Here is a 23,791-nt window from a genome sequence, read left to right on the forward strand (position 1 = left end):
TAATAATAGCAGATATATACAGCACCTCTGCCTGTCCCAGTCCCTTAAAATGGGGCTTGTCAAATTTTGAAGGGATTTAAGCCCCGCCGTGTTTCCAGATAATAACTCAAAAGCCAGTAGAAAAACAGATTTTCCCAAAAAAAATGTTGGTAATGCTGAATATTCTGCTTCAGGGAATGTTTGGTCAGACTGTGGGGTGGGCACACAGGCCCACAGCTCCCCACGTGCCTGGCTCCTGCTCCATCATCTCCCAGTGCTCATCTCCCTGCTGTTATTTCCTGGTCCTTTATCTCCCTGCTATTAATTTCCGTTTTCTTCATCTCCCTTATCCATCATCTCTCCTTGTTCATTGCCTCCCTGCTCATCATCTCCTGTCCTGCATCTCCCTGTGCTCCATGTCCCTGCATCTCATTTCCTGCTCCATCCTTTCCCTGCTCATCATCTCCTGTCCTTTTTCTCCCAGTCCATCATCTCCTGGTCCATCTCCTCTCAGTCCATCATCTGTCCCCTGTCCCCTCCTGCCCATCCCTTGTTGGGACGGCAGCACCAACATCCCGAGGGATCCGTCGGAGCTCCCCGGGTGCCTCCCGCTCCCCAGCCCCGGCTGGTCTCTCGATCCCGTTTTTGGGATCCTTTTCCCCCCGCACTGCCCGGGGCGGTGGTGGCGGGGCGGGACCGGGGGCGGCCCCGGGCACGGTCCCCCCGGAGCGGCGGCGGGAGCGGCGGAGCGGAGATGCCGTACCTGCTCATTAGCACCCAAATCCGCCTGGTGAGTCCCGGCGGGGACCCCGGGGGTGGGGAATTCCGGGAGAAGGGCAGGGACCGACCGCGGCGAGCGGTGAGACCCGCTCAGCCCGCGGTGCGACCGCCACCCGCGCCCCGCTGCGATCCCGGGATGGGCTGGCACTGCTGCTGCAGGTTTTGGGGACCCCCAGCACGGCCAAGCTGGTGCGGGTGTCCGGCACAACTCCGTGAGAGCCCCCGGTGCCCCCACCCCGGCTCTGCTGTCCCCAAACCCTCCTGTCCCAAACAGCGACTCACTTGGGAAACTTGTGGCGGGATCCCACAAACGCCAAAGGGATGGCTCCGCATGTCCTCGCAGTTTTTTTTCCCTCGTCCCCAAACAGCCATTCCAGGGTGGAAAACGCGGCCCGGGCAGTGCTGGGGCTGGGGCTGGCAGGAGCCGGGCAGTGGTTGGGATATCTGGCTGGGATCACCATCCGGGAGCACCGGGGGGATTGGTGGCTGTCCCTATCAGATAAAGCCACAAAGCAAACGTTACCCCCCGGCGCAGGCAGCACCCACATCCTGCAGGACCCTCTGTAGGATCCCACAGCTGTGTGTTTATCTGGGGCTCCCCTTTTCCCGACAATCATCCCTCCCGAAGCCTGGATCTGCCGGTGTGGTTTGGGGCAGGAAGCAGGGACAGTGAAAACAGCACACGAGCAAAGGGAGGGAGCTGTGATGGACACTGCTACTGCCACTGCAATGGATTAGGAATGGGAATGTGTGGGGATGCTGCAGCACCAAAGCATCTGCTGGCCGTGGCATTTGGGATTGTACAAGCTGACTGAGTGATTATGGATGGGGTACAGGGAGGGACACATGGATTATGGCACTGGAGGGAACAGCCTGGAACAGCAGGGCTCAGTCTGCCCTGCAGAGACTTTGGAAACTCTGCTCTTTGGTAAAGGGGCAAAGCAAACACTTCCAGAGTGAACCTTGGCATCAAGCTGAGGCTGGAAACTTCCTGTCCTGGCCTTGCGTGGGTGAGCAACTGCACCTTCCTGGCAGTGGCTGGGATTGAGGGCCCCTCCCAGGATGGGCTGATGGCAATTCCCTTCCTTAAGGGCTCTCCCTGGAGCTGTGCTGGGAACAGGGGGGTGGCCGTGTCACCACGTGTCCCTCACCAGTCTGTGCCTGTCCCACAGGAGACTGGGCCCACCATGGTGGGCGACGAGCACTCGGACCCCCACCTGATGAGCATCCTGGGGGCCACAAAGAGGAGCACGCTGGGAAACAACTTGTAAGTCCTCCTCCCCTTATTTTCCCAAGAAACACAGAACATTTTCACTCCTGGAATTCCCCACAGCACCTTCCAGCTGTGCAGTTAATCCCAGGACTCACATGCGTCCTGTTAATGAGGAAACGCTGCTTGATATTTCACTTGGTTCTTTATTTTCCCTTGCTCTGACCCCGTTTTAGCACCTGACTCCCCTTTCCCTCCCAATGCCATCCCTGCCTTGCTCTGCCTGTTCTTGGTGCTGAGACACCTGAAATGTTCACCCAGTTCTGTCCATCCTGTCCCTCTCAGCTGCAGTCTGTCTCTCCATCCCATCTCACTCTCCAGTGCAGCTCAAGGTTTCGCCCAAGCCAGCCCTTCCCAACATCTCCCAAATATTTTCCATGGGCAGCTGAGCCCTGGGGTTGGAGCTGCTTTCCATTGTGTCACCCCTGACTCCAGCCTCTCCAGTGGTGTTTTCCCAAGCTGTGGATATTTGACACTTCTCCATGTCCCCACTCTGCCCATGAGTTTTACCCCAGCCTTTGGCCAAGTGCCACTCAGAGATGTGACTGGCGTCTTCCTCATGGTTTGGCCACTTTTTTTTTTCCTTTTTTTTCTCACTTGATATCCTACTTCTTGGTTTTCCCTGGGGAGGGGAAACAAAACCAAAACACAATGGCAAAGCAAAACAAATCTCCAAATGCAAAAGAACTTGATAGAGAGGAGCAGCTTGATCCCTGCTGTGCCCCATGTGTCATGGTGTGGAGTAGAAGAAGGAGGAAAAGGAGGAGGAGGAGGCATTAAGAAGGCACATCTCATCCTAAATGTTCCATCCATGGAGCTGGGAAAACCCTCCTACTACTCAGCACCAGCCTGGCCAACACCAAGGGCTGGATCCTCCGCTGCTGCAGCATTAAAAATCTGAGTGGGGTGGGAAATTTTAGTAAAGAGATAAAATATAAGTGTTGAGGGCCCCCCATCATCCCAGCTGAATTCCTGGGGGGTTTGCCGGGCTGATCTGTCTCTGTGCTGCTATTCCCAAGCCCGTGGGTGAGCAGAGATTGGCAGCAGCACCAGAGTCGTGCTGCCACCCGCCGTGCCGAGCCCGGAGTTACGCAACGGGATGGGAGACAGAGCAGGGAGAAACACGACAGGCTCCAAGAAGGAACTGATCCTGAGAGATATGGGCAAGGATCGCTGGGATTTAGGTGGAAAAGGAAGGCAAAGACACACAAAGGCCTCTGAGGTGCCTGCCCCAGCAGCTGGGGGAGCTGCAGCACTGCAAGGAACAGAAGCACCATGCTGTGCTTGTTTTGGGGAAGGGATACGAGCTTCCTATGGGATCTCCCCATCCCAATGACGGATTCACCACCTTTCTCCCCTCCCTGTGGCCTGGAGCGTTTTGAGCTCCTCTTGCCTCACCTGCTCCTTGGCACGGCCTGTGTCACAGCTGGGAACTCCGCTGCGTCCCTGCGGCACATCCCTGCGGCACAGCACGTCCTCCCCGTGTGTGCCTGAGCAACAGGCAGTGGGGAAAGTCCCCTGGCTGGAATGTGGCTGCTGGCACCCCCTGAGAGCACAGCACGTGCCAGTGGGGTGAGCCTGGCTGCCTCCTCCAGAATCCCAGCCGGGGCTGGGAGCTCCAGGATCTGCACTGTGGCCGAGCAGGATTTTTCCATCCCCAGTTCATGAGCAGAGCCTGGCTAGAGATGCTGCAAATCCCCTTCCTGTAGCACCTTGGGCCCCAGAACTCTAGCCATGACCTTGTAGGGAGCCTGAAGGAAAAGCCTGAGCAGCACAGACCTGCTGGGATGTAGAGGTGAAGCTGAAATCCCTGTAATGAGGGAGCGCACGGATCCTGTTCTGCAGCTTTGCACAGACACACAGCCCCTCATTAAGTCCCACAAGGTGTTGGGAGGAGGGATGTAGTCCCTGCCCTCTCACTGGGGGTCAGAGTCCCTGGGGCAGCCAGGTAGGGGTCAAGGGGTAGGGTGGGGTTTACCTGGAAGAAAAGGCTTTGCAGGTATTCCAGCCCCTCCATCCCGACTGGATGCACACGGAGACAGCAGCATACCCGACACCCAACAGCCTGCAATCCTCATTTCCCTCAACAAACAGCTGGGGTAAAGCCCTGGGAACCCTTCCCTACTACTTTTAGCTCAACTACTCCGTGTTTTAGGTTTCTACAAATCCCTGCCTCTGCTATACTCTGAATAATGGGAGTAATATTTACCAGCTCCCACTGTGAATCTGAGGGTATGTGGCAACCCTTCTGGAGAAAGAACAGACTTCAAAGACATTTATAATAATGCACATTATCTTTACACCACATCTGTAATTACAGCCAAGTACAGTCTGTCTTGAGAAACTGGAAAATCTCTCACATCTCAGGTTATTTCGTGCTTTAAAGCACTCCCAGCTCCAGCATGGCTCCAAAATCCAAGCAGGAGCAGCTTTGGAAAGGCTTTTGGATCTTTTTTTAATCATTATTAGTAGGAAAAGCAGGAAAGGCTTTGTTCAGGTGCCCAAACAGGATCCCCAGTGATCCTGCAGCCCATCATTATCTGCTTATCCGGCACTGCAAGTCAGCTCCAGCTGAGCTGCTCTGGGTCTTCTCCCAGAAGTTGTGTCAAGGGAGAAGCTGGCACATCCAGTGCCAAAGGTCCCACAGGCCAGCTCAGCTCAGCTCGGCTCAGCTGTCCCCACCCAGTTCAGCCCAGCCTGTGCCTGGTCCCTTCACTGGGGAGCAGTGTCACAGCCCTTGAGCTTCTGGGATCGGGGGTAGGAATGTGGGACGGCTTCTGCTCCAAGCATGGAGCAGCACAAACCAATGGGAAATCAGAGCTGGGCAAGGATCCTGGTATCAGCTCCCAGGCACTGCTGGAACAGAGGAGCCTGGCTCCACTTCCATGCAGGATGGATGATTATTGGCTTTCCAAAGGTTTCCCACCTGGCTGAAAGCCTTGTTCCAATCCCCGAATTCCAACAGTCTCCCAAACTCACCCATCTCTATGCTCTGACATAGGCAGCACATTGGGATTTCATTCCTTAGAAGCACCTGGATCATTCCTCTCCTCCATGAATTCCCACATTAAAAACACGCTCACTGTGTTCACCTGTGAACACACTGCTGCAGTGCCTGTCCAGTTACTGAGCAGCACGTGGCTCTGGACACCAACATTCCCATTCAACCTGATCCTTCCCTCCTGGACAGGATTCCCGTGGTTTGGCACCTTGGGCTGTGCCTTCCCTTGGGGTTAACCAAGGCCCTGTGTCACACACACCTGGTGCCAGGTGTGGCTGCTGGTCTTACAGGGATCAGGAGCGAGGCAGGCTCACTTCCTTCCACTAGGAAATTCCCATCTCTTCCTCCCCCAGCTCATCTTGTTCCCTCTTTCCCGGGTGCAGCTGTGAGTACTACGTGAACGACGCTCCGCGCGTGGTCCTGGACAAGCTGGAGAGCCTCGGCTACCGCGTGGTCAGCATGACCGGCGTGGGCCAGACCCTGGTCTGGTGCCTCCACAGGGAATAGCCAGGGAGAACCCTGCCTTCCACCCGGACAACATCCTGCTGGAGATCATCTTGTAGGACTGGTGGCAAATTTTTCCCCCTTAATTCCTTCCTGTCCCAGACTCCAGGCGCTCGGGCAGGGGTAGGAATGGTGCAAAGGCAGAGCTGGACCCAGTGGAATTTCACCATCCCTGTTCCATTTCCCAAGAGCAGGGGAAGGAAGGTATGCCTAGAATCAGGCAGAGGGAACAGATGGCTCCAGCTCTGCCTTCAGCTGGGTGTCAGTCTGGCAACTTCCAGCATTTTACATTTTAATCATGTATTCAGCATGCCCTGGAGGAAGCTCAGTAACAACAGCCCTGTTTGCCTCCTCCTCAGGCTGCCCTGGAGAGCTGGGTGCCTTCTCCCAGGTCAGGGGGTTAGGGAGGGACACCAAGCATGGACACCATCCCATCTCATCCCTGAAACCCAAGGGGAAACCACTAAAGTCAGTGCTCCAAGAATCCCTTCCCTCAGCAGCACCACCAAATTTCCAGATCCCAGACTGCCATCCAAGCCTGACACGGGATTCCCAAAATAACAGAGAGGTTGTGTGACTGTTCTAGGTGCAGGCTCTAATCCTAACACTGCTGGAATGTTTGGGACTGTGCATGGATCCTGCTGTGGGGGTAACACCAATAAAACATTGCTCCAAAGAGACCAATGTCCTTCATTGGGTTGTTTAAAGCTGTTGCCAAATCCCTATGGATGCACGAGCTTCCAGGAATGAAAAGCTCCAATGTTTGGTGTTCTCATGGCACCTCTCACACCCTGTCCCATGGGATGGGGCAGCTTCTCTGGGCACACACACTGACAAGGTAACCTGCCCTCTGTGAACCTCAATCCCCAAACCTGGAAAAGGATAAGGGCCACAGTCCCTGGGAGTTTCTAGTCCCACAACACCTTTTAAAAAAAGGAGGTTTATTGACTTAAATTAAGAAACAGCTCTGTGGGGGAGAGGGGTGGGGATAATCCATACTCTCATGTTAAGTGTGGGACTTTTCTGCCTCATCTTCCCGCTGGAGCTGCTGGATGAGCTGCTGCCTCTCGGCTGCCTGGCGCATCCTCATCATCACCAGGCTCTCGTAGTCCCGCTCCGACACCACTGACGCCTGGCAAGGAGCAGGAAACACACACAACCATCAGGGACAGCACAGACCTGCACCAGGCTCCCAGACCTTCCCCAAATCCCCCTCACAACTCTGGTGCTCCTGGCAGGGAAGTGGTTTGATGCCACAGAAATCGGGTGAGGTGGGTGAAAGCTGCCTGGCTACAGGAAATAAGCAGGAATTGTTATGAAAATGGTTATTAAAAATAACCAGCAATAAGTGTGGTTGATGAGGAAAGCAGGACAGACATGGAGCCAGCATTCTGTGAGGCTGGATGGGGCATTATTGTGGATGACAAGATCCAAACCCTGCACCTCCAACGTTGGTGCCCGAAGTCCAGTGTACACTTCACCTGTTATAAAGGCTAATGCCATAAAAAAATCAAACCTTTGTGGATTAGTCATGAAAGTGGCTAACTTCCAACTGTCTCACAGTGCTGAGGCCCTGGCACAGGTTGCCCAGGGAAGCTGTGACTGCCCCATCCTTGGAAGTGTTCCAGGCCAGGTTGGATAGAGCTTGGAGCAACCTGGGGTAGTGGAAGGTGTCCCTGCCCTGGGGTAGAACTGGATGGGCTTTAAGCTGCCTTCCCACCCAAATCATTCCAGGATTCTAACAGCTGCAGTCAATGCCCTTAGAAGTCTTTCCCACCACAAACAACTGCATGACTCTAAGTGGCTGCAGAAAGAAAACCACCAGGGATGTTCCCAAACCTGACACAGGAATGGAATAGTTTTCCAAAGCTCCTGGAGCCTTCCTGCTGTGTGTGGCAGCAACTGTCACGTCAAGGCAGTTGATTGCAGACTCTGCCTAATGAACGTGGGCAGCAGATGACAGCTGCTCCAGTGTTTTGGTGCTGCTTCCAAAGCCATTCCACACTAGTAGGTGGCCGTGCTATTTTGGATGTATGAAAGCACTGCAAGGCTTGGAAACATCCAGCTCGTTCCTTGACAGTTCAGGTGGAAATAAGAGTGTCTTGACAGTAGGTGAATGGAAAAAAAAACCCTTCATATTCATTTTTCTAGGAAGCGGGTTAAGTGCTGATCACAGAGAATCACAGAATCCCAGAATGGTTTGGGTGGGAAGGGATCTTAAACATCATCTGGTTCCAACCTCGTGCCATTGGCAAGAACACTTTCCACTAGCCCAGGCTGCTCCAACCTCGTTTGGAGCACTTCCAGGGATGGGGCAGCCACAGCTTCTCCAGGTATTGAAGGATTTCTTAGGCAGCAGAAGGGATACAAAGGCAATAGAATGCCTAAGTAAGTCTATGCATGAAAACATGGGAAAGTGCAATTCCTTATCCCTGCCAGCAAAGTGGTTCCTCCGGCTTTCAGGACACAATGAAAGCCCACAACAGATAAGGAACATCAAGAGGGAAATTAAAGAGTCTAATTAGTGTCTTAGGAGCCACCTGAGCAAAATGACCTTTGGGTACTGGCAGCAGCAGTGTCTGAGAAAGCACTGATGGTATCAGCCCTCAGCCGGGATCCTTCCAAGTCCCATCCACCAACCCCAGGAATTTGCTGGGCTGGATGGAAGACGCTGCCCGAGACTCATGCAGATGAATCACCCACACAAACCTGAAGCCCCACCTCACGTTGGGATTGAAATTTAAAACAGCCAGGAGATTATTTGCAGCCTGGTTTGGGAGCTCTGCTGACACGAGGAGCCCTCGGAGTGGCGGAAGGAAGAACAGCCTGACCCAGGTGGGCTCCCAGCACGTGCTCCCGGGTGCCTGAGCGTGGGCTGAGGCTCTGCCACTCCACACACCTACTTCCTGCAATCCTGGCAATTACCAATCGAGTAAAACCCATTTCTGACGTGGCTGACTCAGCAAGGGCTTGGCTCAAAACAAACACAACCACGCAGGGAGCCGCTGAAGCAGCGCCGGGTGGCACATGAAGGGACGGCGGCAGCAGCGCTGCGGAGTTTTGGCACTCTGGGTCCAACCTGGCTGATTCCTGGACTCCTGGCTCAGCTCTCCCTGGACTTGATGCTTCATCCTGGTGAGCGTGGCAGGCCCAATTCTCCGAGTGCTCCAGCAGCTTCTCCTCTCCTGGACTGCGGGCTGCTCCAACAGGGCGTGAGTCTCTTTTGCACTCCGTTCTCCCATCGTTGTCTCCCGCGCTGTCGCTTTTTACATCCCCCTTCTCCTGTATTCCCTGGGTTCCTTCGGTGGGACTGAGTCACCGTCTCGTTCCCAGCCACCCACGGCGCTTTTCCGGCGGTGCCCCTCCGCAGAAGGTGCTTGGTTACCATGGCACCCGAGTGCCCTTCTGTTCTAGATGCCAGATTAGATCTGTTCTCATGGTGACTGTGCCTCTGCTGTTCCCCACCAGCCCGGAGCCGCGGCACACGCTCAACGAGCTCGCTCAGCGCACACACCGCTCCTCGCCACTCCGGGGGACACTCCTTGAGATCCTTACCACGGCGGGGAGTTTGCATTTCCTGCACTACCAGCCTCTCTGTTTTCCTTGCAGCTCCGGGAACGGGGCAGGAAGAGGTTGTTCCTGTTGCGTGGCTCTGTGCTGATCCCGTCCGTGAGGAGTCAGCGTTCCTGCTCCTCGCTGCCTTCCCTCAGCATGGATACTTGGCGCAGGGGCTCCATCAAGTCCACCACCTTCTTCCGACGCTTCTCCCTCAGGAGGCACAAAAAGCTGGGCAACCAAGTCATCATCCTGAACCAGAACAGCCACACTCTGGACACGGACGGCCAGAAGAGGGAATGCTTGAGGGACAAGTCTGAGTACCTGTCCTGTCAGAGCGAGCAGAACCTGGCCAAGGCACAAGCCCCTCCCAAGCCTCCCCGGCTGTACCTGGACAGTTCCAGCTGCCCCAACATCATCGATCACACGGATTCCCACTCCGACCTCTCCTTTTCCGACTCTGCTCCGTACCACAAAGCCACTCCAACGCACAAGGACCAGGCTACGGAGCACGGCGCCTCGGAGGCAGCTCTCCCAAACAGCACCACTCTTCCCGACCTGGCTGACCCCTTCCTGTCCTTCAAAGTGGATTTGGGACTCTCTCTCCTCGAGGATGTGCTGCAGACCCTCAGGAAACAGAACCCGAGGGATTACGCCATTTGAAGGTATTCCTTGTCCATCACATCCCAGTTGCTCACTGCTGCTGCCAGTTCCTCTGATTCCGGCAGGAGAAAGGATACTGGAGAGTGCCTGTTGCGTGTGGCCTGTTTCACTGTCCTCACCCACCACAGACCATCCCTGTCCTTGCCAAGGCTCTGTGCTCAGGTGAGAGCACTGACTGCTGTCTCATGGGCAACTTTCCATTCTCCACCCTGGGAATTTCCCACTCCGGACTGCATGTCCCCTCCTCAGGGAAGACTGGCAATTTTTGGGAAAGACTTCTTTTGGGGATGTGACACTGTGGGGCAGGGATTTGTCATGGATCACTTGTGGAACAGCAGGCAGCCTGCAAGGAAGCAGCAGCACTGCACCCCAAAGCCAAAGCTTTGAGGACTGAGAGACAGGAACTGGGGCTTCTCCTCCCACCATGATGGATGTGAAAGCTCAAAGCTGTTCCTCTGTTTTTTCTTTTCCTCCTTGTGGGTTTCTTTTCCCTTAACTCCAGTGCAGGTGGCACTCCCAGCCTTGAAACAGGTAAGCATCCAAGTAGGCTCCTGATACAGCACCAGCAGTGGATTTATCCTCCTGGCAGGAGAAGACATGTCTCTGACACTGCTGCCCCACGCATGCACTGAGCTCCCAGCTGTACAGAATAGAAGAATAAATGTATCTGTGACTGGAAGTGTCTGGTTGCCTCATTTCACTGGGAACAAGCCACAGAAATCCCAGGCACCAGGAGCACAGGGTATCTGGAGTGGCTCAGGTCCATCCTGCTTGGCACTGCAGGGTTTTATGATGGGGGGCAGGGGGACCAGTGTGGCTCTGAGGGAAGACAGACCTGTTGGGAGTTGGTTTTTCCCTGAGGAGAGCTCACACAGCTCAGGGCAAGACAGGAACAGTTCTCCACCCTGAGCTGGACAGTGGGAAAGGCTCTGCAAGGCTGAGAACGTTTTGGGCAGCACCAGGACAAACTGTTAAAAGAAACTACCATTCTTACCTCTTTGACTATTAGGGCTCTTTTAAAAAATAAAAATAATAAAACCTCTGTGCCCCCAGATAACCAGGACCTTTGCAAGTGGCCACAGCAAAGTGCAGGGACATTCCAGGGAAGGCACAGCTGCCTCTTACCCTGTTGAGATGCACCTCCCAAAGTCAGATAATAGGAAATAAACTCCCTGAAACCTCTGAAGGAACTTAGAACAGGTACAAGAACACCAGGCAGGAGGCTTTTTATCTGGGCTGAATGGCTGAGAAGCACTGGCAGGGAGATTCCACTGCAGGAGCAGGGAAAATCTTCCCCAAGCTGAGCATTGCATGCTGTCAGAGTGGCAAAACAAGATCTCTGCAGCCACTGTGTGCTTTGAACCATCACACAGCCACTGTTCTCAATAGCCTGCAGTAACACTGGCCAAGCCACAGCTTTTGAATTCCAAGGAGAACCTGGAGCCTGCTTGGCTCCAGCAGCTCTCCAGGAACTGCTGGACGATGTGCACCTGTTGCTGTAGGAGACAACAAGGCTGTGGAAGATGAGCAGCCTCCTCACAGCACAGCTTCCACATGGGAACTGCTTCCAAACCCCCTGGCTGGGCTCTGGCTGTCCTTTACTTGTGGATTTTGGCACTAAGGTCCTGGCTGGCTCTCCCAGGCAGGGAGAACGTGGCTGCCTGTCCCAGACAGGGAGCAGAGGATGAGTAGTGAGCCTGTTGCCATGAGAACACTGCAGATTTGGGCTGATTCCTGAAGCAGAGCAGTGAAGGAGCTGCTTTTGCACGGAGTGGGAACAAACCGGGGGTGGATTCAGACAAAAACAGAGGGGGGAAGTGAATAGGAAGCAAGGGCAGCTTAAACCAGAATGAGATAAGTGCAGCCTGGAAGTAAGAAAGTGGAGCCTGGTGGCTGGGAAGCTGGGCTGGGTGTGAAGGGAAGAGGCAGAGGGAACAGGGATCTGGGAGCTCACTCTGCACAGCCTTGAACTGGAGAGCACAGGCTGGAAGCAGATCAGCCAAGAGGAGCTGCAAACACATCAGAGGTTTTAGAAGCATCCCAGTGGATGCAGCAGGAGGATTTGGGGAAGGTCTGGAGTAGGAACAAGGAAAAACAGGAAGGAGAGGAGCTTGGAGATGCAAGGCTGCAGTGCAATCCCAGGAAGAGCAGCTTCTTACAGCTAAAAGGACAGCAAAGCACCAGCTGTGCAACTCCTGGGAAGGATGCAGGTCCCTGGCTGCAGCTCCTCAGCAGAGCCAGGTGGGATTGAGGAGGCAGTGCTGGGTAGGGGTGAGTCACCAGCACTGTGTGCTGCTTTCCTGCTCTCCCTGCTGCCCCACCACACTAATCCTGCACTGCAGGCAGACGCTGCACTTCCACATAACAAGCTCTGGGCATGGAAACAGGCCAACACAAACTCAGGGATCTGAACCCACAGAGGCTGGAATCCACTCGATCCATCCGAGCTCCAACTGCACCAGCAACCCCCTTTGGTAGGAATGAGCCAGTTCTCACTCTCTGCTAGTGAGAAATTCTCAAATAACATGCTTTGGATTCTGCTTTTTGCCCCAGTTTCTGTCCTAACACTCTGGTGAATCTCCTGTGGCTGCAGGACTCTCCCTGGTCATACCTGGACAGGATAACAATCAGGTGTTCTGATGCAAAATTACAAATAACATAAATAAAATACTTGATAAAAGTATGAATGAAAGTATTAAGTATTCACTCTCATCAAGAGAGTGAATGCACTAAACAATCTCACAAGCTCAAAATATTTAGGGAGTGAACACACAAAAGGGTATTTAGTTTGGTACTGCTGTCTCCACCCTCCTGCAGACCCTAAGAATAGAGGTTTACTTCCAGCACTGAAACTTCCCCCTCCTGGGAATCCAGTGAGTAACCAAGACTCTCTAAAGGAACCTTTCAGCAGCTCTCACTCAAAGGATTCCAACAGTCAAGACATATTAAAAAATCCCATCAGAATGGCACTGGAGGCTTTGGGCTAAGCAAGGAACATCCTTGTTCTTCACTTGGGAGAAAGGGAATGTGTGAAGATCCAAGTATCCAAATAGCTCCAGCTCCCAGTGCGTGTGCTGCTGCCCAGGCAAGAGGCACCTTTAGAAAGCCACTGATCCAGCACAGAAGGGGCTGCTGGAAAGCCAGGCCTGGCCCCAAGAGCTTCTATCTGACAGCACACTGAGATGTAAGTTCTTACAGTAGCAGATTTCCATCCCACAGCCCATTCTCCTTACCTGTGAGGTCCTGGGCTGGCTGGTGCTGTCAGGGAGGACAGTGCTGGGGCGACTCTGGGGCTGGCCCTCCAGCCAGGAAATCTTCAGGGGGTTATTTAGCAGGCCAACTTCATTCTTCACAGCCATCTCCTGGCAGGGAAAACATCCTTCCATCACCACCTGAATTTCAAACTGAATTTCAAGCCCCAGCCATGGGCAGGGTCACCTTCCACTTTGAAATGGATGGTCTTGTAAGGTCCCTTCAAACCCAAACCATTCTGTGATTTCACACAGTAAGATTTTAAGGATCTTTCCAACCCAAACCATTCAATGACTCTCAGATTTCACAGCTGCCCTACATGAGAACCACCTTCATGGTCCACAGCCCTATCAGTACTTTTGATATGCAGGTCACACACAACTCTGGGGGTTTTTATGATTTGGATATGAGTGAAAGAAAAGGTAACAAGGAAACTCTCATACAGCCCAAGCTGATGGAACTACTAAAATTGAGGGTAACTGATGGCTTCTGTTCCCACAGCTACATGAATTATTATAACTCACAGTGAGTCAAGACATTTTGGGTTGTTTTTCACTGCAAAAGCCTGATATCACCTCCAAAACACATAAGCCCACCTCCAAGGCATTTCACCTTCAGAGAGAGCTGAGTAAGCGCTCAGTGCCTGACTTTTAAGGCAGTGCCTCTTCCCTCAGCCTGCTCCATGCACAACCTGTTTATGTGCCTGATCTCTGGGTTTGTGCCTCCAGCTGTGCCACTCCCTCCGTGCCTCTGTGCCTTTAGACTCTCGTTACCCTTCTCCACTGCCTTAATGACAGGGCAGTGTCCTGGCTGTCACCTGGCCTGTGCCACCCCCAGCACACCCAGCAGGGGCTCTGCACACTCACAGCTGCCTTCACCGTGGCAAATTCCACCACTGCACTCCCAGTCTTCCTGCTGGAGATCAACAAATTGAGCACATCACCATACTGCAGAAAGAAAGAAAGGAAGGAAAGTTAATTACAGAGCCAAGAGAGATGTCAAATGAACAAATGAGCACAAAGAGAAAACACGTGTTTTCACAGACAGGAGGCTTGAGCTGTCACCATTTCTGCCCTGCTTCCACTAATCCCACCATTTCTGTCCTTCCAGGAAATAATCTGGGAAGGCATGGAGCTACACACTTGGCTCCCAGCAAGCCCCAGTGCAAGAGGGCTGCTGAGCTCAGAGTCAGAGGGAAAATAAAGATGCCAGGCTGAGATTGATCAGATCAAAAGGCTTGTCTGTGCCTGTCTCTGCACTTCCCACAGCAGAGATGTGGAGTGCTTGAAGTGAAGGATGAGTGCACCACAACCACAGAGCCAGACTAAGTGGGCAGGAAGCATCCAGTGGGAAGAGTCTGCAGTTGCTCTGTTTCAGCAAGAGTCCCTGCTGGGAGCCAGGCAGAGCTGTTAGCTGGGAAACAGCTTCCAGCTCAGCGATCAAAGGATCCTGCTTGCCTCAAAGGTTGGATTTGATGATTTAGGAGATCTTTTACAACCTTAATGACTCCATGATCATGCTGATGAGCTCTGAAAACGGCATGAGAAAGCTGAACAGGGAAAGAAATGAGCCACTCCAGTTGATAGCTTACAACAGCATGGAGTGACAGGACACAGCTGTTTAGATCAGATTATCTGTTTAGATTGGATTATAAAGATAAAATCCTTCCCTGTGAAGGTGCTGAGGCCCTGGCACAGGTTGCCTGGAGTAGCTGTGGCTGCCCCATCCCTGGAAGTGTCCAAGGCCAGGATAGGGCTTGGAGCAACTTGGTCTAGTGGAAGGTGTCCCTGCCTGTGGCAAGGGGTGGAACTGAATCATTTTTAAGGTCCCAACTCAAACCACTCCATGGTTCTGTGATATGCAGCTTCCCAGAATTCACTATTCTTACAGCACTGAGAGCAGGGGAAGACCCAGTAATAAATAGGGAAGAGTGTCAGACAGGACCTTTTGCAGAATCTGCAGCAGCACATCTTTGGAGTATCCCCCTCCTGTCTCATCTTCCTTCCTGCATTTCCACCTAAGCTGGGAAACAAACACCAGGAGTTAAATTTTTCCAGTGTGGATGCACTGCCTGCTCAAGCAGCTCCCACCCCCCTGCACATTCACCACGTCTGCTATTTCCAGCCACACTCCCAGGCCTGCCAAGACAGTGATCTCAGCATGGGAGTGAGCACAGGGAACAAACTGTTTGGGGAACAGGGAGAAACGCTGCTCACTGGAATAAAAAAAGATCGCACTTGAAAGGATGCTAATGGCTCTGCCAGGGTAATTAGCAGATATTTCCCTGTGCTTAAAGCACAGACAACTCAATCCCAGGCTCAGAAATCTGGAGCAGACAAAGAAAAGGTGAGTGAGGAAGGAATTCTAACAGTAAGGACAGGAGCTGTTCACCTGATGATGCACATTCCATGGAGGCATTTCATCTCCAGTATAAAAAAGGATATGCCAGCTCAGTAGAGCTGAAATGCCCCTTCTGTTTTCCACCACGTTCTATCAGTTTTCACCAAAACACAGCTTTTTAAGGATGCCTCACCTTGAGCTTAGGAGTTATTTTGCCTTCTGCTCCATTTCTTTCCTGCTTGCCTAAAGAGAGAAAAAGCAAAAACAAAGAGATAGAAAGGACACGGCTGAAAATTCCTCAGCATTCCACACAATTCCTTTTCCCTGAGAACACACATATGATGAAACACTTTGGGATTTCCACTGGACCATTCCAGTCCTAAAAAATCTCGTGCAACAGGAACTGCAGCACAGACTGAATACTCCATGGTAGCATTTTTCCCTTCTAGGAAGCCCAGACTTGCCACGATCAAGGCTAGAAACAGGTCAGCAAAAATACAAGCAGGAGACGTGTTCTGAGGCGTTTTTCCCTGCAAGAAGGTTCTGCTGGGACAACTGGAATAAGTAAGCTGCCAAAGAGCCTAGTGCCACCTGCAGGTGAGGGCTCCAGGCTCCCCTGTGCTCACCTTGTCTGTGCTGCTCCCTTTCCAGGCGGATCTGCTCCCTGATGAGCCTCTGCTGCTCCTCCAGCTGCCGGGAGCCCTCCTCGCGCAGGCGGATTATCTGTGGCACAGGGAACACAGCATGAACACCTGAGGCACAGAGCCAGGGCTGGAATGGCTCCTGGACACTTCCAAGGACAGCCTGGGTCTCACATCCATCTCCTAGGACATCCCTCCTGCCAGCCCCCCTGGGACAGCTCCAAAAGGAGCAGCCTGGTCTGGTGGAAGGGGTCCCTGAGCATGGCAGGGATTGGAACTCAAACCATTCCAGGATTCTCTGATTCACAGAGCCTTTTAATCCCAAAGGTTTAAGGACTGCTCTCCAGAGATTTTTTTTTGCACCTTATCCCAGGGATTTCATCATGAATGGAAATACTTCCAGCAATTCTTCTCAAAAACAAGAATTGACCCTTACTTCTTCTTCTAATGATCTCGTTATCCTGATCTCCTCCTCTTCATTCTCCTGGGACTGGGCTTCCCGTTCCCTGGCTTCAAGATCTGCAGAGAAAAAAACAAAATTAAAACAATCTTAAGAGAAATTGAATTTTCCCTGCTAAGGAAGATGGAGAGATCACAAACTTGGCTACAGCTACACCAATATCCTGATAGCTCTGCTACCTCACCTCTGGCCCCACACACCAAAGGAGTCTTAATAGCCCTGAACCCCCTAATTCCCACAGCAGGACCTAATTCCCTTCTTCCCAGAGCAGGACCACCCCAGCTATGGCTGTGGGAGGAGATTCCAGAGTCATCCTGCATGGATTGATCCCTGGGGAATTCCTGTGGAAGGAAAAGTGTAAACAGCCAGCTAAGGGGGACTTCAGGAGAACATGAGGGTTTGATTTTTCTTACCAAGCTTTACTTTCTTCCTCTTCTCATCGAGTTTCTGTGTCCTTGCTGCAGCCTCCTTCTTTGCCCTCCTCACCTTGTCATAGGCTGCCTGCCAAGGAACCAGCACAACAGTGGGAAACTACAGAAACCACGAGAGAAACTGGAAAACAGGGAATACAACGACATCAGAGATTGCTGAAACCCTGTCAGCAGAGGTGAAGCATCTGCTGCTTCTTGGGTTGTGAGCTTTTCCAGTACTTGAAAAGAGGAGTTCATGTTTTTAGCTTTGATCACCTCAAATCAACACTTTTCTCTCTCCTGAGCTCATCTGGAGAGAGTTCCTTGCTCATTTTTGGTTTGCCTTTCTTCTTTCCAGGGACATTTCCAGTTTTTTTCAGGCTTTGGGCAGTGGATTGTCAGCCTCTTCCTCACAGCTCCAGAAGGATCCAAATGTCCCACAGACAAAAAAGCTTGGAGCCTCAGGAATAGCATCCAGGTTTTACTCATTTGTCAGCCCCTGACTCTACAGGAATGGCAGATGCACCGCTGCCATGGGAATTTGGTGTTCCTGAATCAGGGATGGTTATCACTGGTGTCATTAAATGGGATATGCCCTAATCCAGCACGTTATTAAATGTAGAATCTCAGGGCAGAGCTGCTCCAAGCAGCAAATCCCAAACACAACATTTCTTCAAACACCTGAGATTCAATCTCATGGAGAACCAGGGGGAATAACAGCTGAGGTTTGTATTCATGGAGTCTCTGTCGGAGCAGAGAGCAGAACAGGCAGGAATACAGCTCCCAGCAACACCCCAAAATCCCACCCTTCCCAAGGGAGCATCCTTACCCTGGCTGCTGCATCTGTGAGCACGGCCAAGGCCTGGGACAGCTGGTGGAAGGTTTCCGCTGGGAACGAGAAGAAATAAGGGCAAGATGAGGGAAACCAGGTGAGGGACCTGGGGAAGAACCAGGAAAGACAACTCCTGCAGGAAGGTTCTCCAAGGAAGAAAAATCACCTCTCCAAGAGATCTGTAAACCAACCTCTAGCCAAGGCACCTCAACTCAAAAGTGTTACACAAACTTGGGAGTAAATAAAGAAACAAAAAACTGAGAATGTTTTGCTTTAAGAGAAATCTTGGAACACACAAACTTGATTTTTCTTACTTATTTTTTTTTTTTAAATTGCAATATCTCCTTCATGCCACATTTAGCTGGAATTCATGATTTCCTTCTCCCTCTCAGTCCTTTTCCTTAACAAGAAGTCCTGCTTATGTTGTATTGGAAGTTCTTGCATTACAGCCATCTATCCTTTACAAGTCTTTCCTCTTGTCCCATTACAAGCACTGGCAAATTGTATTTATTTATTTTTATAAAGATGAATTATCAGCCTTGACACACAAAACACAAAGCAACTGCTAATTCTACAATCTCCATCCACAGCAATCACTCACTGCAGGCAGCTGAAATTCCCCCTTGCCCTGCCCAAGATAGTAATCCCATATCCTTATCCCAAGATAAAAGGATTTATGGAGTGCTGGTGAAGTTTGGACTGTGATAGATACAGATCAAAGCAGTGACCAAACAGGCAAAGGTTGGAAAGGTTTGGAGGGGTGAAGTTGTAATTCCAGCACTGACTTAATGCTGGTGTTTCTAAACCCAGCAGGGATTGTTCAGCCTTAAAAAGCAGAGTGAACACCAACAGCAGCAACTCCCAGCCCTGTGTGCATTCCCAGGGACACACACCCAGCCATTCCCTCAGGATTTAGGGAAGCAGAGCCACTTCCAGGAGCCTGGAGAAGTGAAAAGTGCAGCAGGAAGAGCTGCCCCATCTCACCTGCCCGGGGGTTGTCGGGGTTCTTGTCCGGGTGGCAGGTCAGCGCCTTCTGCCGGAACGCTGTCTTCACCTGCAGGGGCCAAACTGGGACTTACTGGGGGAAATGGTTTGTCTCTGCCCACAAAAAGCAACTTGGAAAACCAAAATAATCCCTGTGTTCAAGGGTAACCCGCTGGGCCCAGGACACGGCCAAGTCTGGAAGGAGTTGGAGCTTTTAAAAGTTGTTTTTATTTCCAGGTGTCTCGTGTTGCAGCAGTTAAATCTCAGGGGAAAAAAAATGGGAGAGGGGAAAAAGGGGGAGAAGGAAAAATAAAGGAAACAAGGAAAAGGGGAGAATAAAAAAAAAAAAAAAAGAGAGAGGAGAAAAAGGGGGAGAGGAAAAATATAGAAGGAAAGGAAAGGAAAGGAAAGGAAAGGAAAGGAAAGGAAAGGAAAGGAAAGGAAAGGAAAGGAAAGGAAAGGAAAGGAAAGGAAAGGAAAGGAAAGGAAAGGAAAGGAAAGGAGGAAAAAGCCCAGAAAGAGAACCAAAAAGAGAGAAAGAGAACAAAAAAGGGGAAAGGAAAAAAGTGGGAAAGGAAGAGAAGTGGAAAAGAAAAAAAAAAGAAGCAAAGAGAAGAAAAAATGGGGAAATGGAGGGAAAAAAAAAGTGGAAATGAAAAAAACAAGGGGAGGGAAGGGAAAGGAAAGGAAAAGGAAAAAGAGAGGAGGAAGAAAGGGGGAGACAATAAAAATATGGGGAAAGGGGAAAAATATCCAGAAAGAGAACCAAAAAGAGGAAAAGGGAACAAAAAAGGGGAAAGGAAAAAGAGGGAAAGGAAAAAAAGTGGAAAGGGAAAAAAAAAAGGACGCTACTCTATCCCACTTCCAACCAATTCCCTGCTAAAACAAGTGGAAAAAGTTGTGTCCCGGCCCCACCTGGTGGTCAAAGCTCCCGGGATTGGGAATGTGCAGGAAAAGCCCTTCAGGTGACCCCACCTCTTGCAGAACAGTCCAGCTGAGGGAAAGGCGTTTGTTCCCCGGGCTCCATCCCCCAAATCCCAAAAAATTCCTTCCCAATGTCCCATCTAACCCCGCCCTGTGACAGTGGAAAGCCATTCCCTTCTCACCCTGTTATTCCAGGCCCTTGTCCACAGCCCCTCCGCAGCTCTCTCGGAGAGCGCTTGGCACTGACTAACCAACACAATCCAATTAAAAACCGAAAACACGTAATTCACACCCCGCAAAATTAACTACACGAGTTTTGGGGCACTGGGACAGATCTCTAACAACTGGATTTTTGGATCAACACAGGAAATTCCTTTCTGGAAGCACATCAACAAAGCGGGAACAGTGTCCCGGACCAAGCCCGCAGTTCTCTCCTCCTCCAAAGGCGCGGATTGAGAACGAAGTGGGGAATGGGGGGAATGACAACAATTCCAGGAGAACCGGGGTTTGAAAACGCCCACAGCAATAAAAACGCGCTTTCCAAGCAGCGCTTGGAGCAACCCCTCAGCTCAGCACGGGAGAGCAGCCGGGAACACGCCGCTCCCGAGGACACCGGGACAGGGAAGGAGGGGAGAGAAGGAGCCCGTCCCGAGCCGCCGGCACCCCTCACCTCCTTCTCGGACGCCTTCTCGCCGATGCCCAGCAGCCCGTACAGGTCCCGCTCCAACAGCTCCTTACCCACCGCCATCTTCGCGCTTCCCGGTTCCGCTCCTGGCGCCGCGCTCGCTGGGAAATGTAGTCCCCACACGACTCCAACTCCCGCGCCACCCGGGAAAGTCGGACTACAAGTACCGTGATGCACCGCGCGGCCCCTGAGAAAGAGAACGGTCGGGGTGCGCAGTGCTGCCCTGGGTGTTGTAGTTCTTTAGCGGCGGCTGCGAGCGGGGAGAAGCGGAAGAAAAACTACAAGTCCCGTGGGGCCGTGCGCGGGCACGGATTCCTCAGGGAAAACAGCACGTGCGTCCCGCGGTCCCCCAAGGTCACCGCTGACCGTGTCCCCAAGTGCCATCGACGGATCCACATCTGCGCGCTAAATCCCTCCAGGGATGGCACTCTACCACCTTCTTGGGAAGTCTGTGGCAGTGGGGAGTGTTGCGAGCCCGGCTACAGCCTGTTCCCGAAAACATTCTTGTTTTTGTTTTCCCCAAAAAGCATCCATTTCAGCCCAAGGCACAGCTCCTTGCAAAGTTCTTGTCTTCTTTCTGATCTAAGAGACCTCCTTTTTCCCCCACTGCTCTAAGAAGGGAGCACTGTAAAAGAAAGCCTATCCAATTATTCCCATACACAAGACATGGAACTTTTCAGCTCTTACTCCTTTATTCTAGTAGGATTTGTGGCTGGAGATTACTTAACTTAAGTTTATCAACAATAGTAACAAATAATGAAGAGAACATGAAGAAAACTGGGTAGCCATGAATCCAGCAAAATGAGTTGTTTCAGAGAGGGTTTTCTCACCCAGCAGTGCAATAAACTGAAAGATTCCTGGTGTGTCTCCACCCAAGCAGAGCCTCAGCTCTCAGGGCGCAGACTAAAGTCATTATCAGTGTTGTTCCACTGCCACCTCCTTCTTCTTGATGAGAATCCTGGAATGGTTTGTGCTCAAAGGGACCTTAAAGATCATCCAGTTCCATGATCCCATGTTGCTCCAAACCCCATCTAACCCAGCCTGGAATGCTTCCAGGGATGGGGCAGCCACAGCTTCTCTGGGCAACCTGTGCCAGGTCCTCACAACCCTCACAGAGAAAAATTTCTTCGCAGTATTCCTCCTATATTTCCCCTTTTCCAGTTTGGAGCCATTCCCCTTGTCCTAACCCTGCACCTCCTGAAGAGTTGTAGCCCTGGGCGTGCCGAGGCCACCTGTGGCCTTCATGGTGCCACCTCGGGGACCTCCTGTGGCCTCTCCCTGAGGATCCCCTCTGGGTTCCGCTTCTGTCAAACCTTCTTGCCCTGCAAGACACAAAATTTATCTGTTGTCCCTAAACCCAAGCACAACACCTCAGCCCTTGAGGACTGTCCTGGGCCTCAACAGTGGCTTTTTGTGACAGCACTGTCAGCGATGTCACGGCAGCCGCAGGACATGGCCACATCACAAAAGCAGGATGGGGGGCACAGAGCCACAATCCCACGGTGAGACCTGTGGGATGTAAACACCTCTATTCCAGCCCCACCACAGCCCCTCTGTTGAGGTGTGGGACAGCCCCGGAGCGACAAGGAGCTGCGGGGTTTTGGGGAGAGGCACCTGCAAACAGACTTTGTGCCTCTTGCAGGGCGGGATGTCATCGAGGGAGGACACTCCAGAGCCGGGCACCGCTGGCACCGGCACCAGCCAGGCCGCCCCGCAGGCCGAGAGCCGGGAGAGCGGCGCGTGCCCGGAGTGCCGGCACATCAGCACGGCCTGCTCCAGCTCCTGCCGGCACTGCTTCTGCCGGCTGTGCCTGTGGGACTGGAGCCTGGGCCCGGCCGCCTGCCCGCGCTGCCGGCGGCCCACGCGCCACCCCTACCCCCAGCACGTGGCGCTGTACCACGAGGTGCAGGAGCGCGTGTACGACAGCAAGCGCCGGCGGCGCGGCCGCGAGGGCTGGCCACAGGGCTGCTCCCGCTACCTGGCACGCGGCCGGCCCTGGCACAGGAGGAGAAGGAGATCCATGAGGTGGCCCCGCGATGGCCGCCGGCAGTCGCGGCACGGCCGAGGCAGCGAATCCCCGAGGTGGAGGTGGTGGGAGCAGCAGAGGAGCGCTTGGGAGGATCCACCTGAAGAGGGACGGACTCCAAGGCTGGAATGGGCCATCCCGGCCTCCTCACAGGGAAGCCAGTCCCGGCGCAGGTCCTGGCACAGGTCCCGCAGGTCGTGGAGGCGGCGGGAGCGGTCACGGAGCCGCCGCGGGTGGAGCAGGAGCAGGAGCAGGAGCAGGAGCAGGAGCAGGAGCAGGAGCAGGAGCAGGAGCAGGGTGCGATCCCAGAGCTGGGACAGGCGGCAGAGCAGGTCCTCCAGGAGAGAGCAGGACACACAGACGGGCTCCCAGGAGCGCTCCGCAGGGCAGAGGCACTGGAGGAGCTGGAATTCTGGTGACAGACACACTCCAAGGCCCCAACACCACGTCCCCTCAGAGAGGAGCGAGACACACCCGTGGGAAGACGCAGGTTCCTCCAGACACTGGCGCACAAGGAGGAGGCGAAGCCGGGGCAGATCCCACAGGAGACGCCAGAACTCCCAGGGAACGGTGTCCCACGACCATTCCACAAACCAGGGGCGCTGGAATGCTGATGACAGACACTCTCCAAGGCCCCAGCATGACAGCTCCTCGAGGAGGAGCGAGAGACACCAGTGGCAAGAGCACTCGAGGAGCCAAAGCCGGGGCAGATCCCACGGGACAGGCCAGAACTCCCACACAGCCTCCCAGGGAATGCTGCCCCCCGACCATTCCACGGGGCAGAGGGAGCAGAGGAGCTGGAGTGGTGACCAGGAGCAAGCTCCAAGGTTCCAGCAGGACATCCCAGGCTCCCCAGGGAGGAGCCAGCACCAGCACAGGAACCATGCTGGGCGCAGGGATTCATAGCCCACCCTCCCAAAATGGGAATGGCTCAGCCCAGGTGTCCAGGCAGGCTTTGGTGATCTCCCAGCATGCAGCCACCAGATCCCTCCTGGACATCCTGGGCTTGACTCACTGCAAATAAACAAATGCCACCTTGGGCCAGCACTCCCTTTTTTTTTTTTTTTTTTTTTTTTTTTTGGGTGTGTTTTTGGCACCTCAGGAGCTTGCACAGATATTTTGGAGCATTCCAGGCCCTTTGGTTGCCCTCTGTGAGCTCCCCCCAGCATCACTGAGTGCCTCTGTGGATCAAGGAGGGAGCTGAGGGTTTCTTCCCCTCTCCAGCCTTCCCATGGCTGAACCTGACTTGGATTTTGCCTTTGCTTTCCCTTCAGTTTTATCCAGAGAAGCTTTGCTGGGAGAAGTTAGTACCCCTTAGCATTTTTTCAGCAGAGTCACAGCTTGGTACAGGAATATTTCCCCCAAAAACCCAAGGTGGGGCTGATTCAGTGTGGGAGATGCTCAAGCCCAGCTCCAGGGCCAAAACTTGTGCTAAACTTCCCTCCCAGCTGTCATCCCAAATGGCAGCCTTTGGAATCACCCCAC

At 52.9% G+C, this 23,791-nt stretch overlaps 4 protein-coding genes across 5 annotated transcripts; 3 read left to right on the forward strand and 1 right to left on the reverse strand.

Annotated features, from left to right (window-relative positions):
* The first annotated feature begins 533 nt into the window (after positions 1–533).
* On the forward strand, positions 534–6,214 carry GCHFR (GTP cyclohydrolase I feedback regulator). The gene is made up of 3 exons (XM_056492459.1): positions 534–769; positions 1,932–2,026; positions 5,414–6,214. The coding sequence occupies exons 1-3, from the start codon at positions 734–736 to the stop codon at positions 5,535–5,537; spliced, it is 255 nt and encodes an 84-aa protein (XP_056348434.1). The 5' UTR covers positions 534–733; the 3' UTR covers positions 5,538–6,214.
* A 241-nt stretch (positions 6,215–6,455) lies between these two features.
* On the reverse strand, positions 6,456–20,379 carry DNAJC17 (DnaJ heat shock protein family (Hsp40) member C17). 2 transcript variants are annotated; one of them, XM_056492452.1, is made up of 11 exons: positions 20,266–20,379; positions 18,672–18,741; positions 17,685–17,743; positions 16,859–16,946; positions 16,422–16,504; positions 15,971–16,067; positions 15,538–15,587; positions 14,949–15,026; positions 13,871–13,951; positions 12,986–13,114; positions 6,456–6,666 (listed from the first exon to the last, which is right to left on the reverse strand). In XM_056492452.1, exons 1-11 carry the CDS (start codon positions 20,341–20,343, stop codon positions 6,541–6,543), a joined length of 939 nt encoding a protein of 312 aa, XP_056348427.1. In that variant the 5' UTR covers positions 20,344–20,379; the 3' UTR covers positions 6,456–6,540. The 2 variants fall into 2 exon arrangements, with proteins under 2 accessions (XP_056348427.1, XP_056348428.1); XM_056492453.1 differs by lacking the exon at positions 6,456–6,666 and adding an exon at positions 10,313–10,392.
* Positions 8,657–10,431, forward strand: C5H15orf62 (chromosome 5 C15orf62 homolog). The gene is made up of 2 exons (XM_056492456.1): positions 8,657–8,746; positions 9,144–10,431. Exons 1-2 carry the CDS (start codon positions 8,657–8,659, stop codon positions 9,750–9,752), a joined length of 699 nt encoding a protein of 232 aa, XP_056348431.1. The 3' UTR covers positions 9,753–10,431.
* A 1,365-nt stretch (positions 20,380–21,744) lies between the features above and the next one.
* LOC130253681 (serine/arginine repetitive matrix protein 2-like) lies at positions 21,745–23,357 on the forward strand. The gene is made up of 2 exons (XM_056492444.1): positions 21,745–21,782; positions 21,923–23,357. Exon 2 carries the CDS (start codon positions 21,929–21,931, stop codon positions 23,210–23,212), a length of 1,284 nt encoding a protein of 427 aa, XP_056348419.1. The 5' UTR covers positions 21,745–21,782; positions 21,923–21,928; the 3' UTR covers positions 23,213–23,357.
* The last annotated feature ends 434 nt before the right edge of the window (positions 23,358–23,791 follow it).

Source organism: Oenanthe melanoleuca, chromosome 5, assembly GCF_029582105.1.
Source record: "Oenanthe melanoleuca isolate GR-GAL-2019-014 chromosome 5, OMel1.0, whole genome shotgun sequence".
NCBI classification, from domain to species: domain Eukaryota; kingdom Metazoa; phylum Chordata; class Aves; order Passeriformes; family Muscicapidae; genus Oenanthe; species Oenanthe melanoleuca.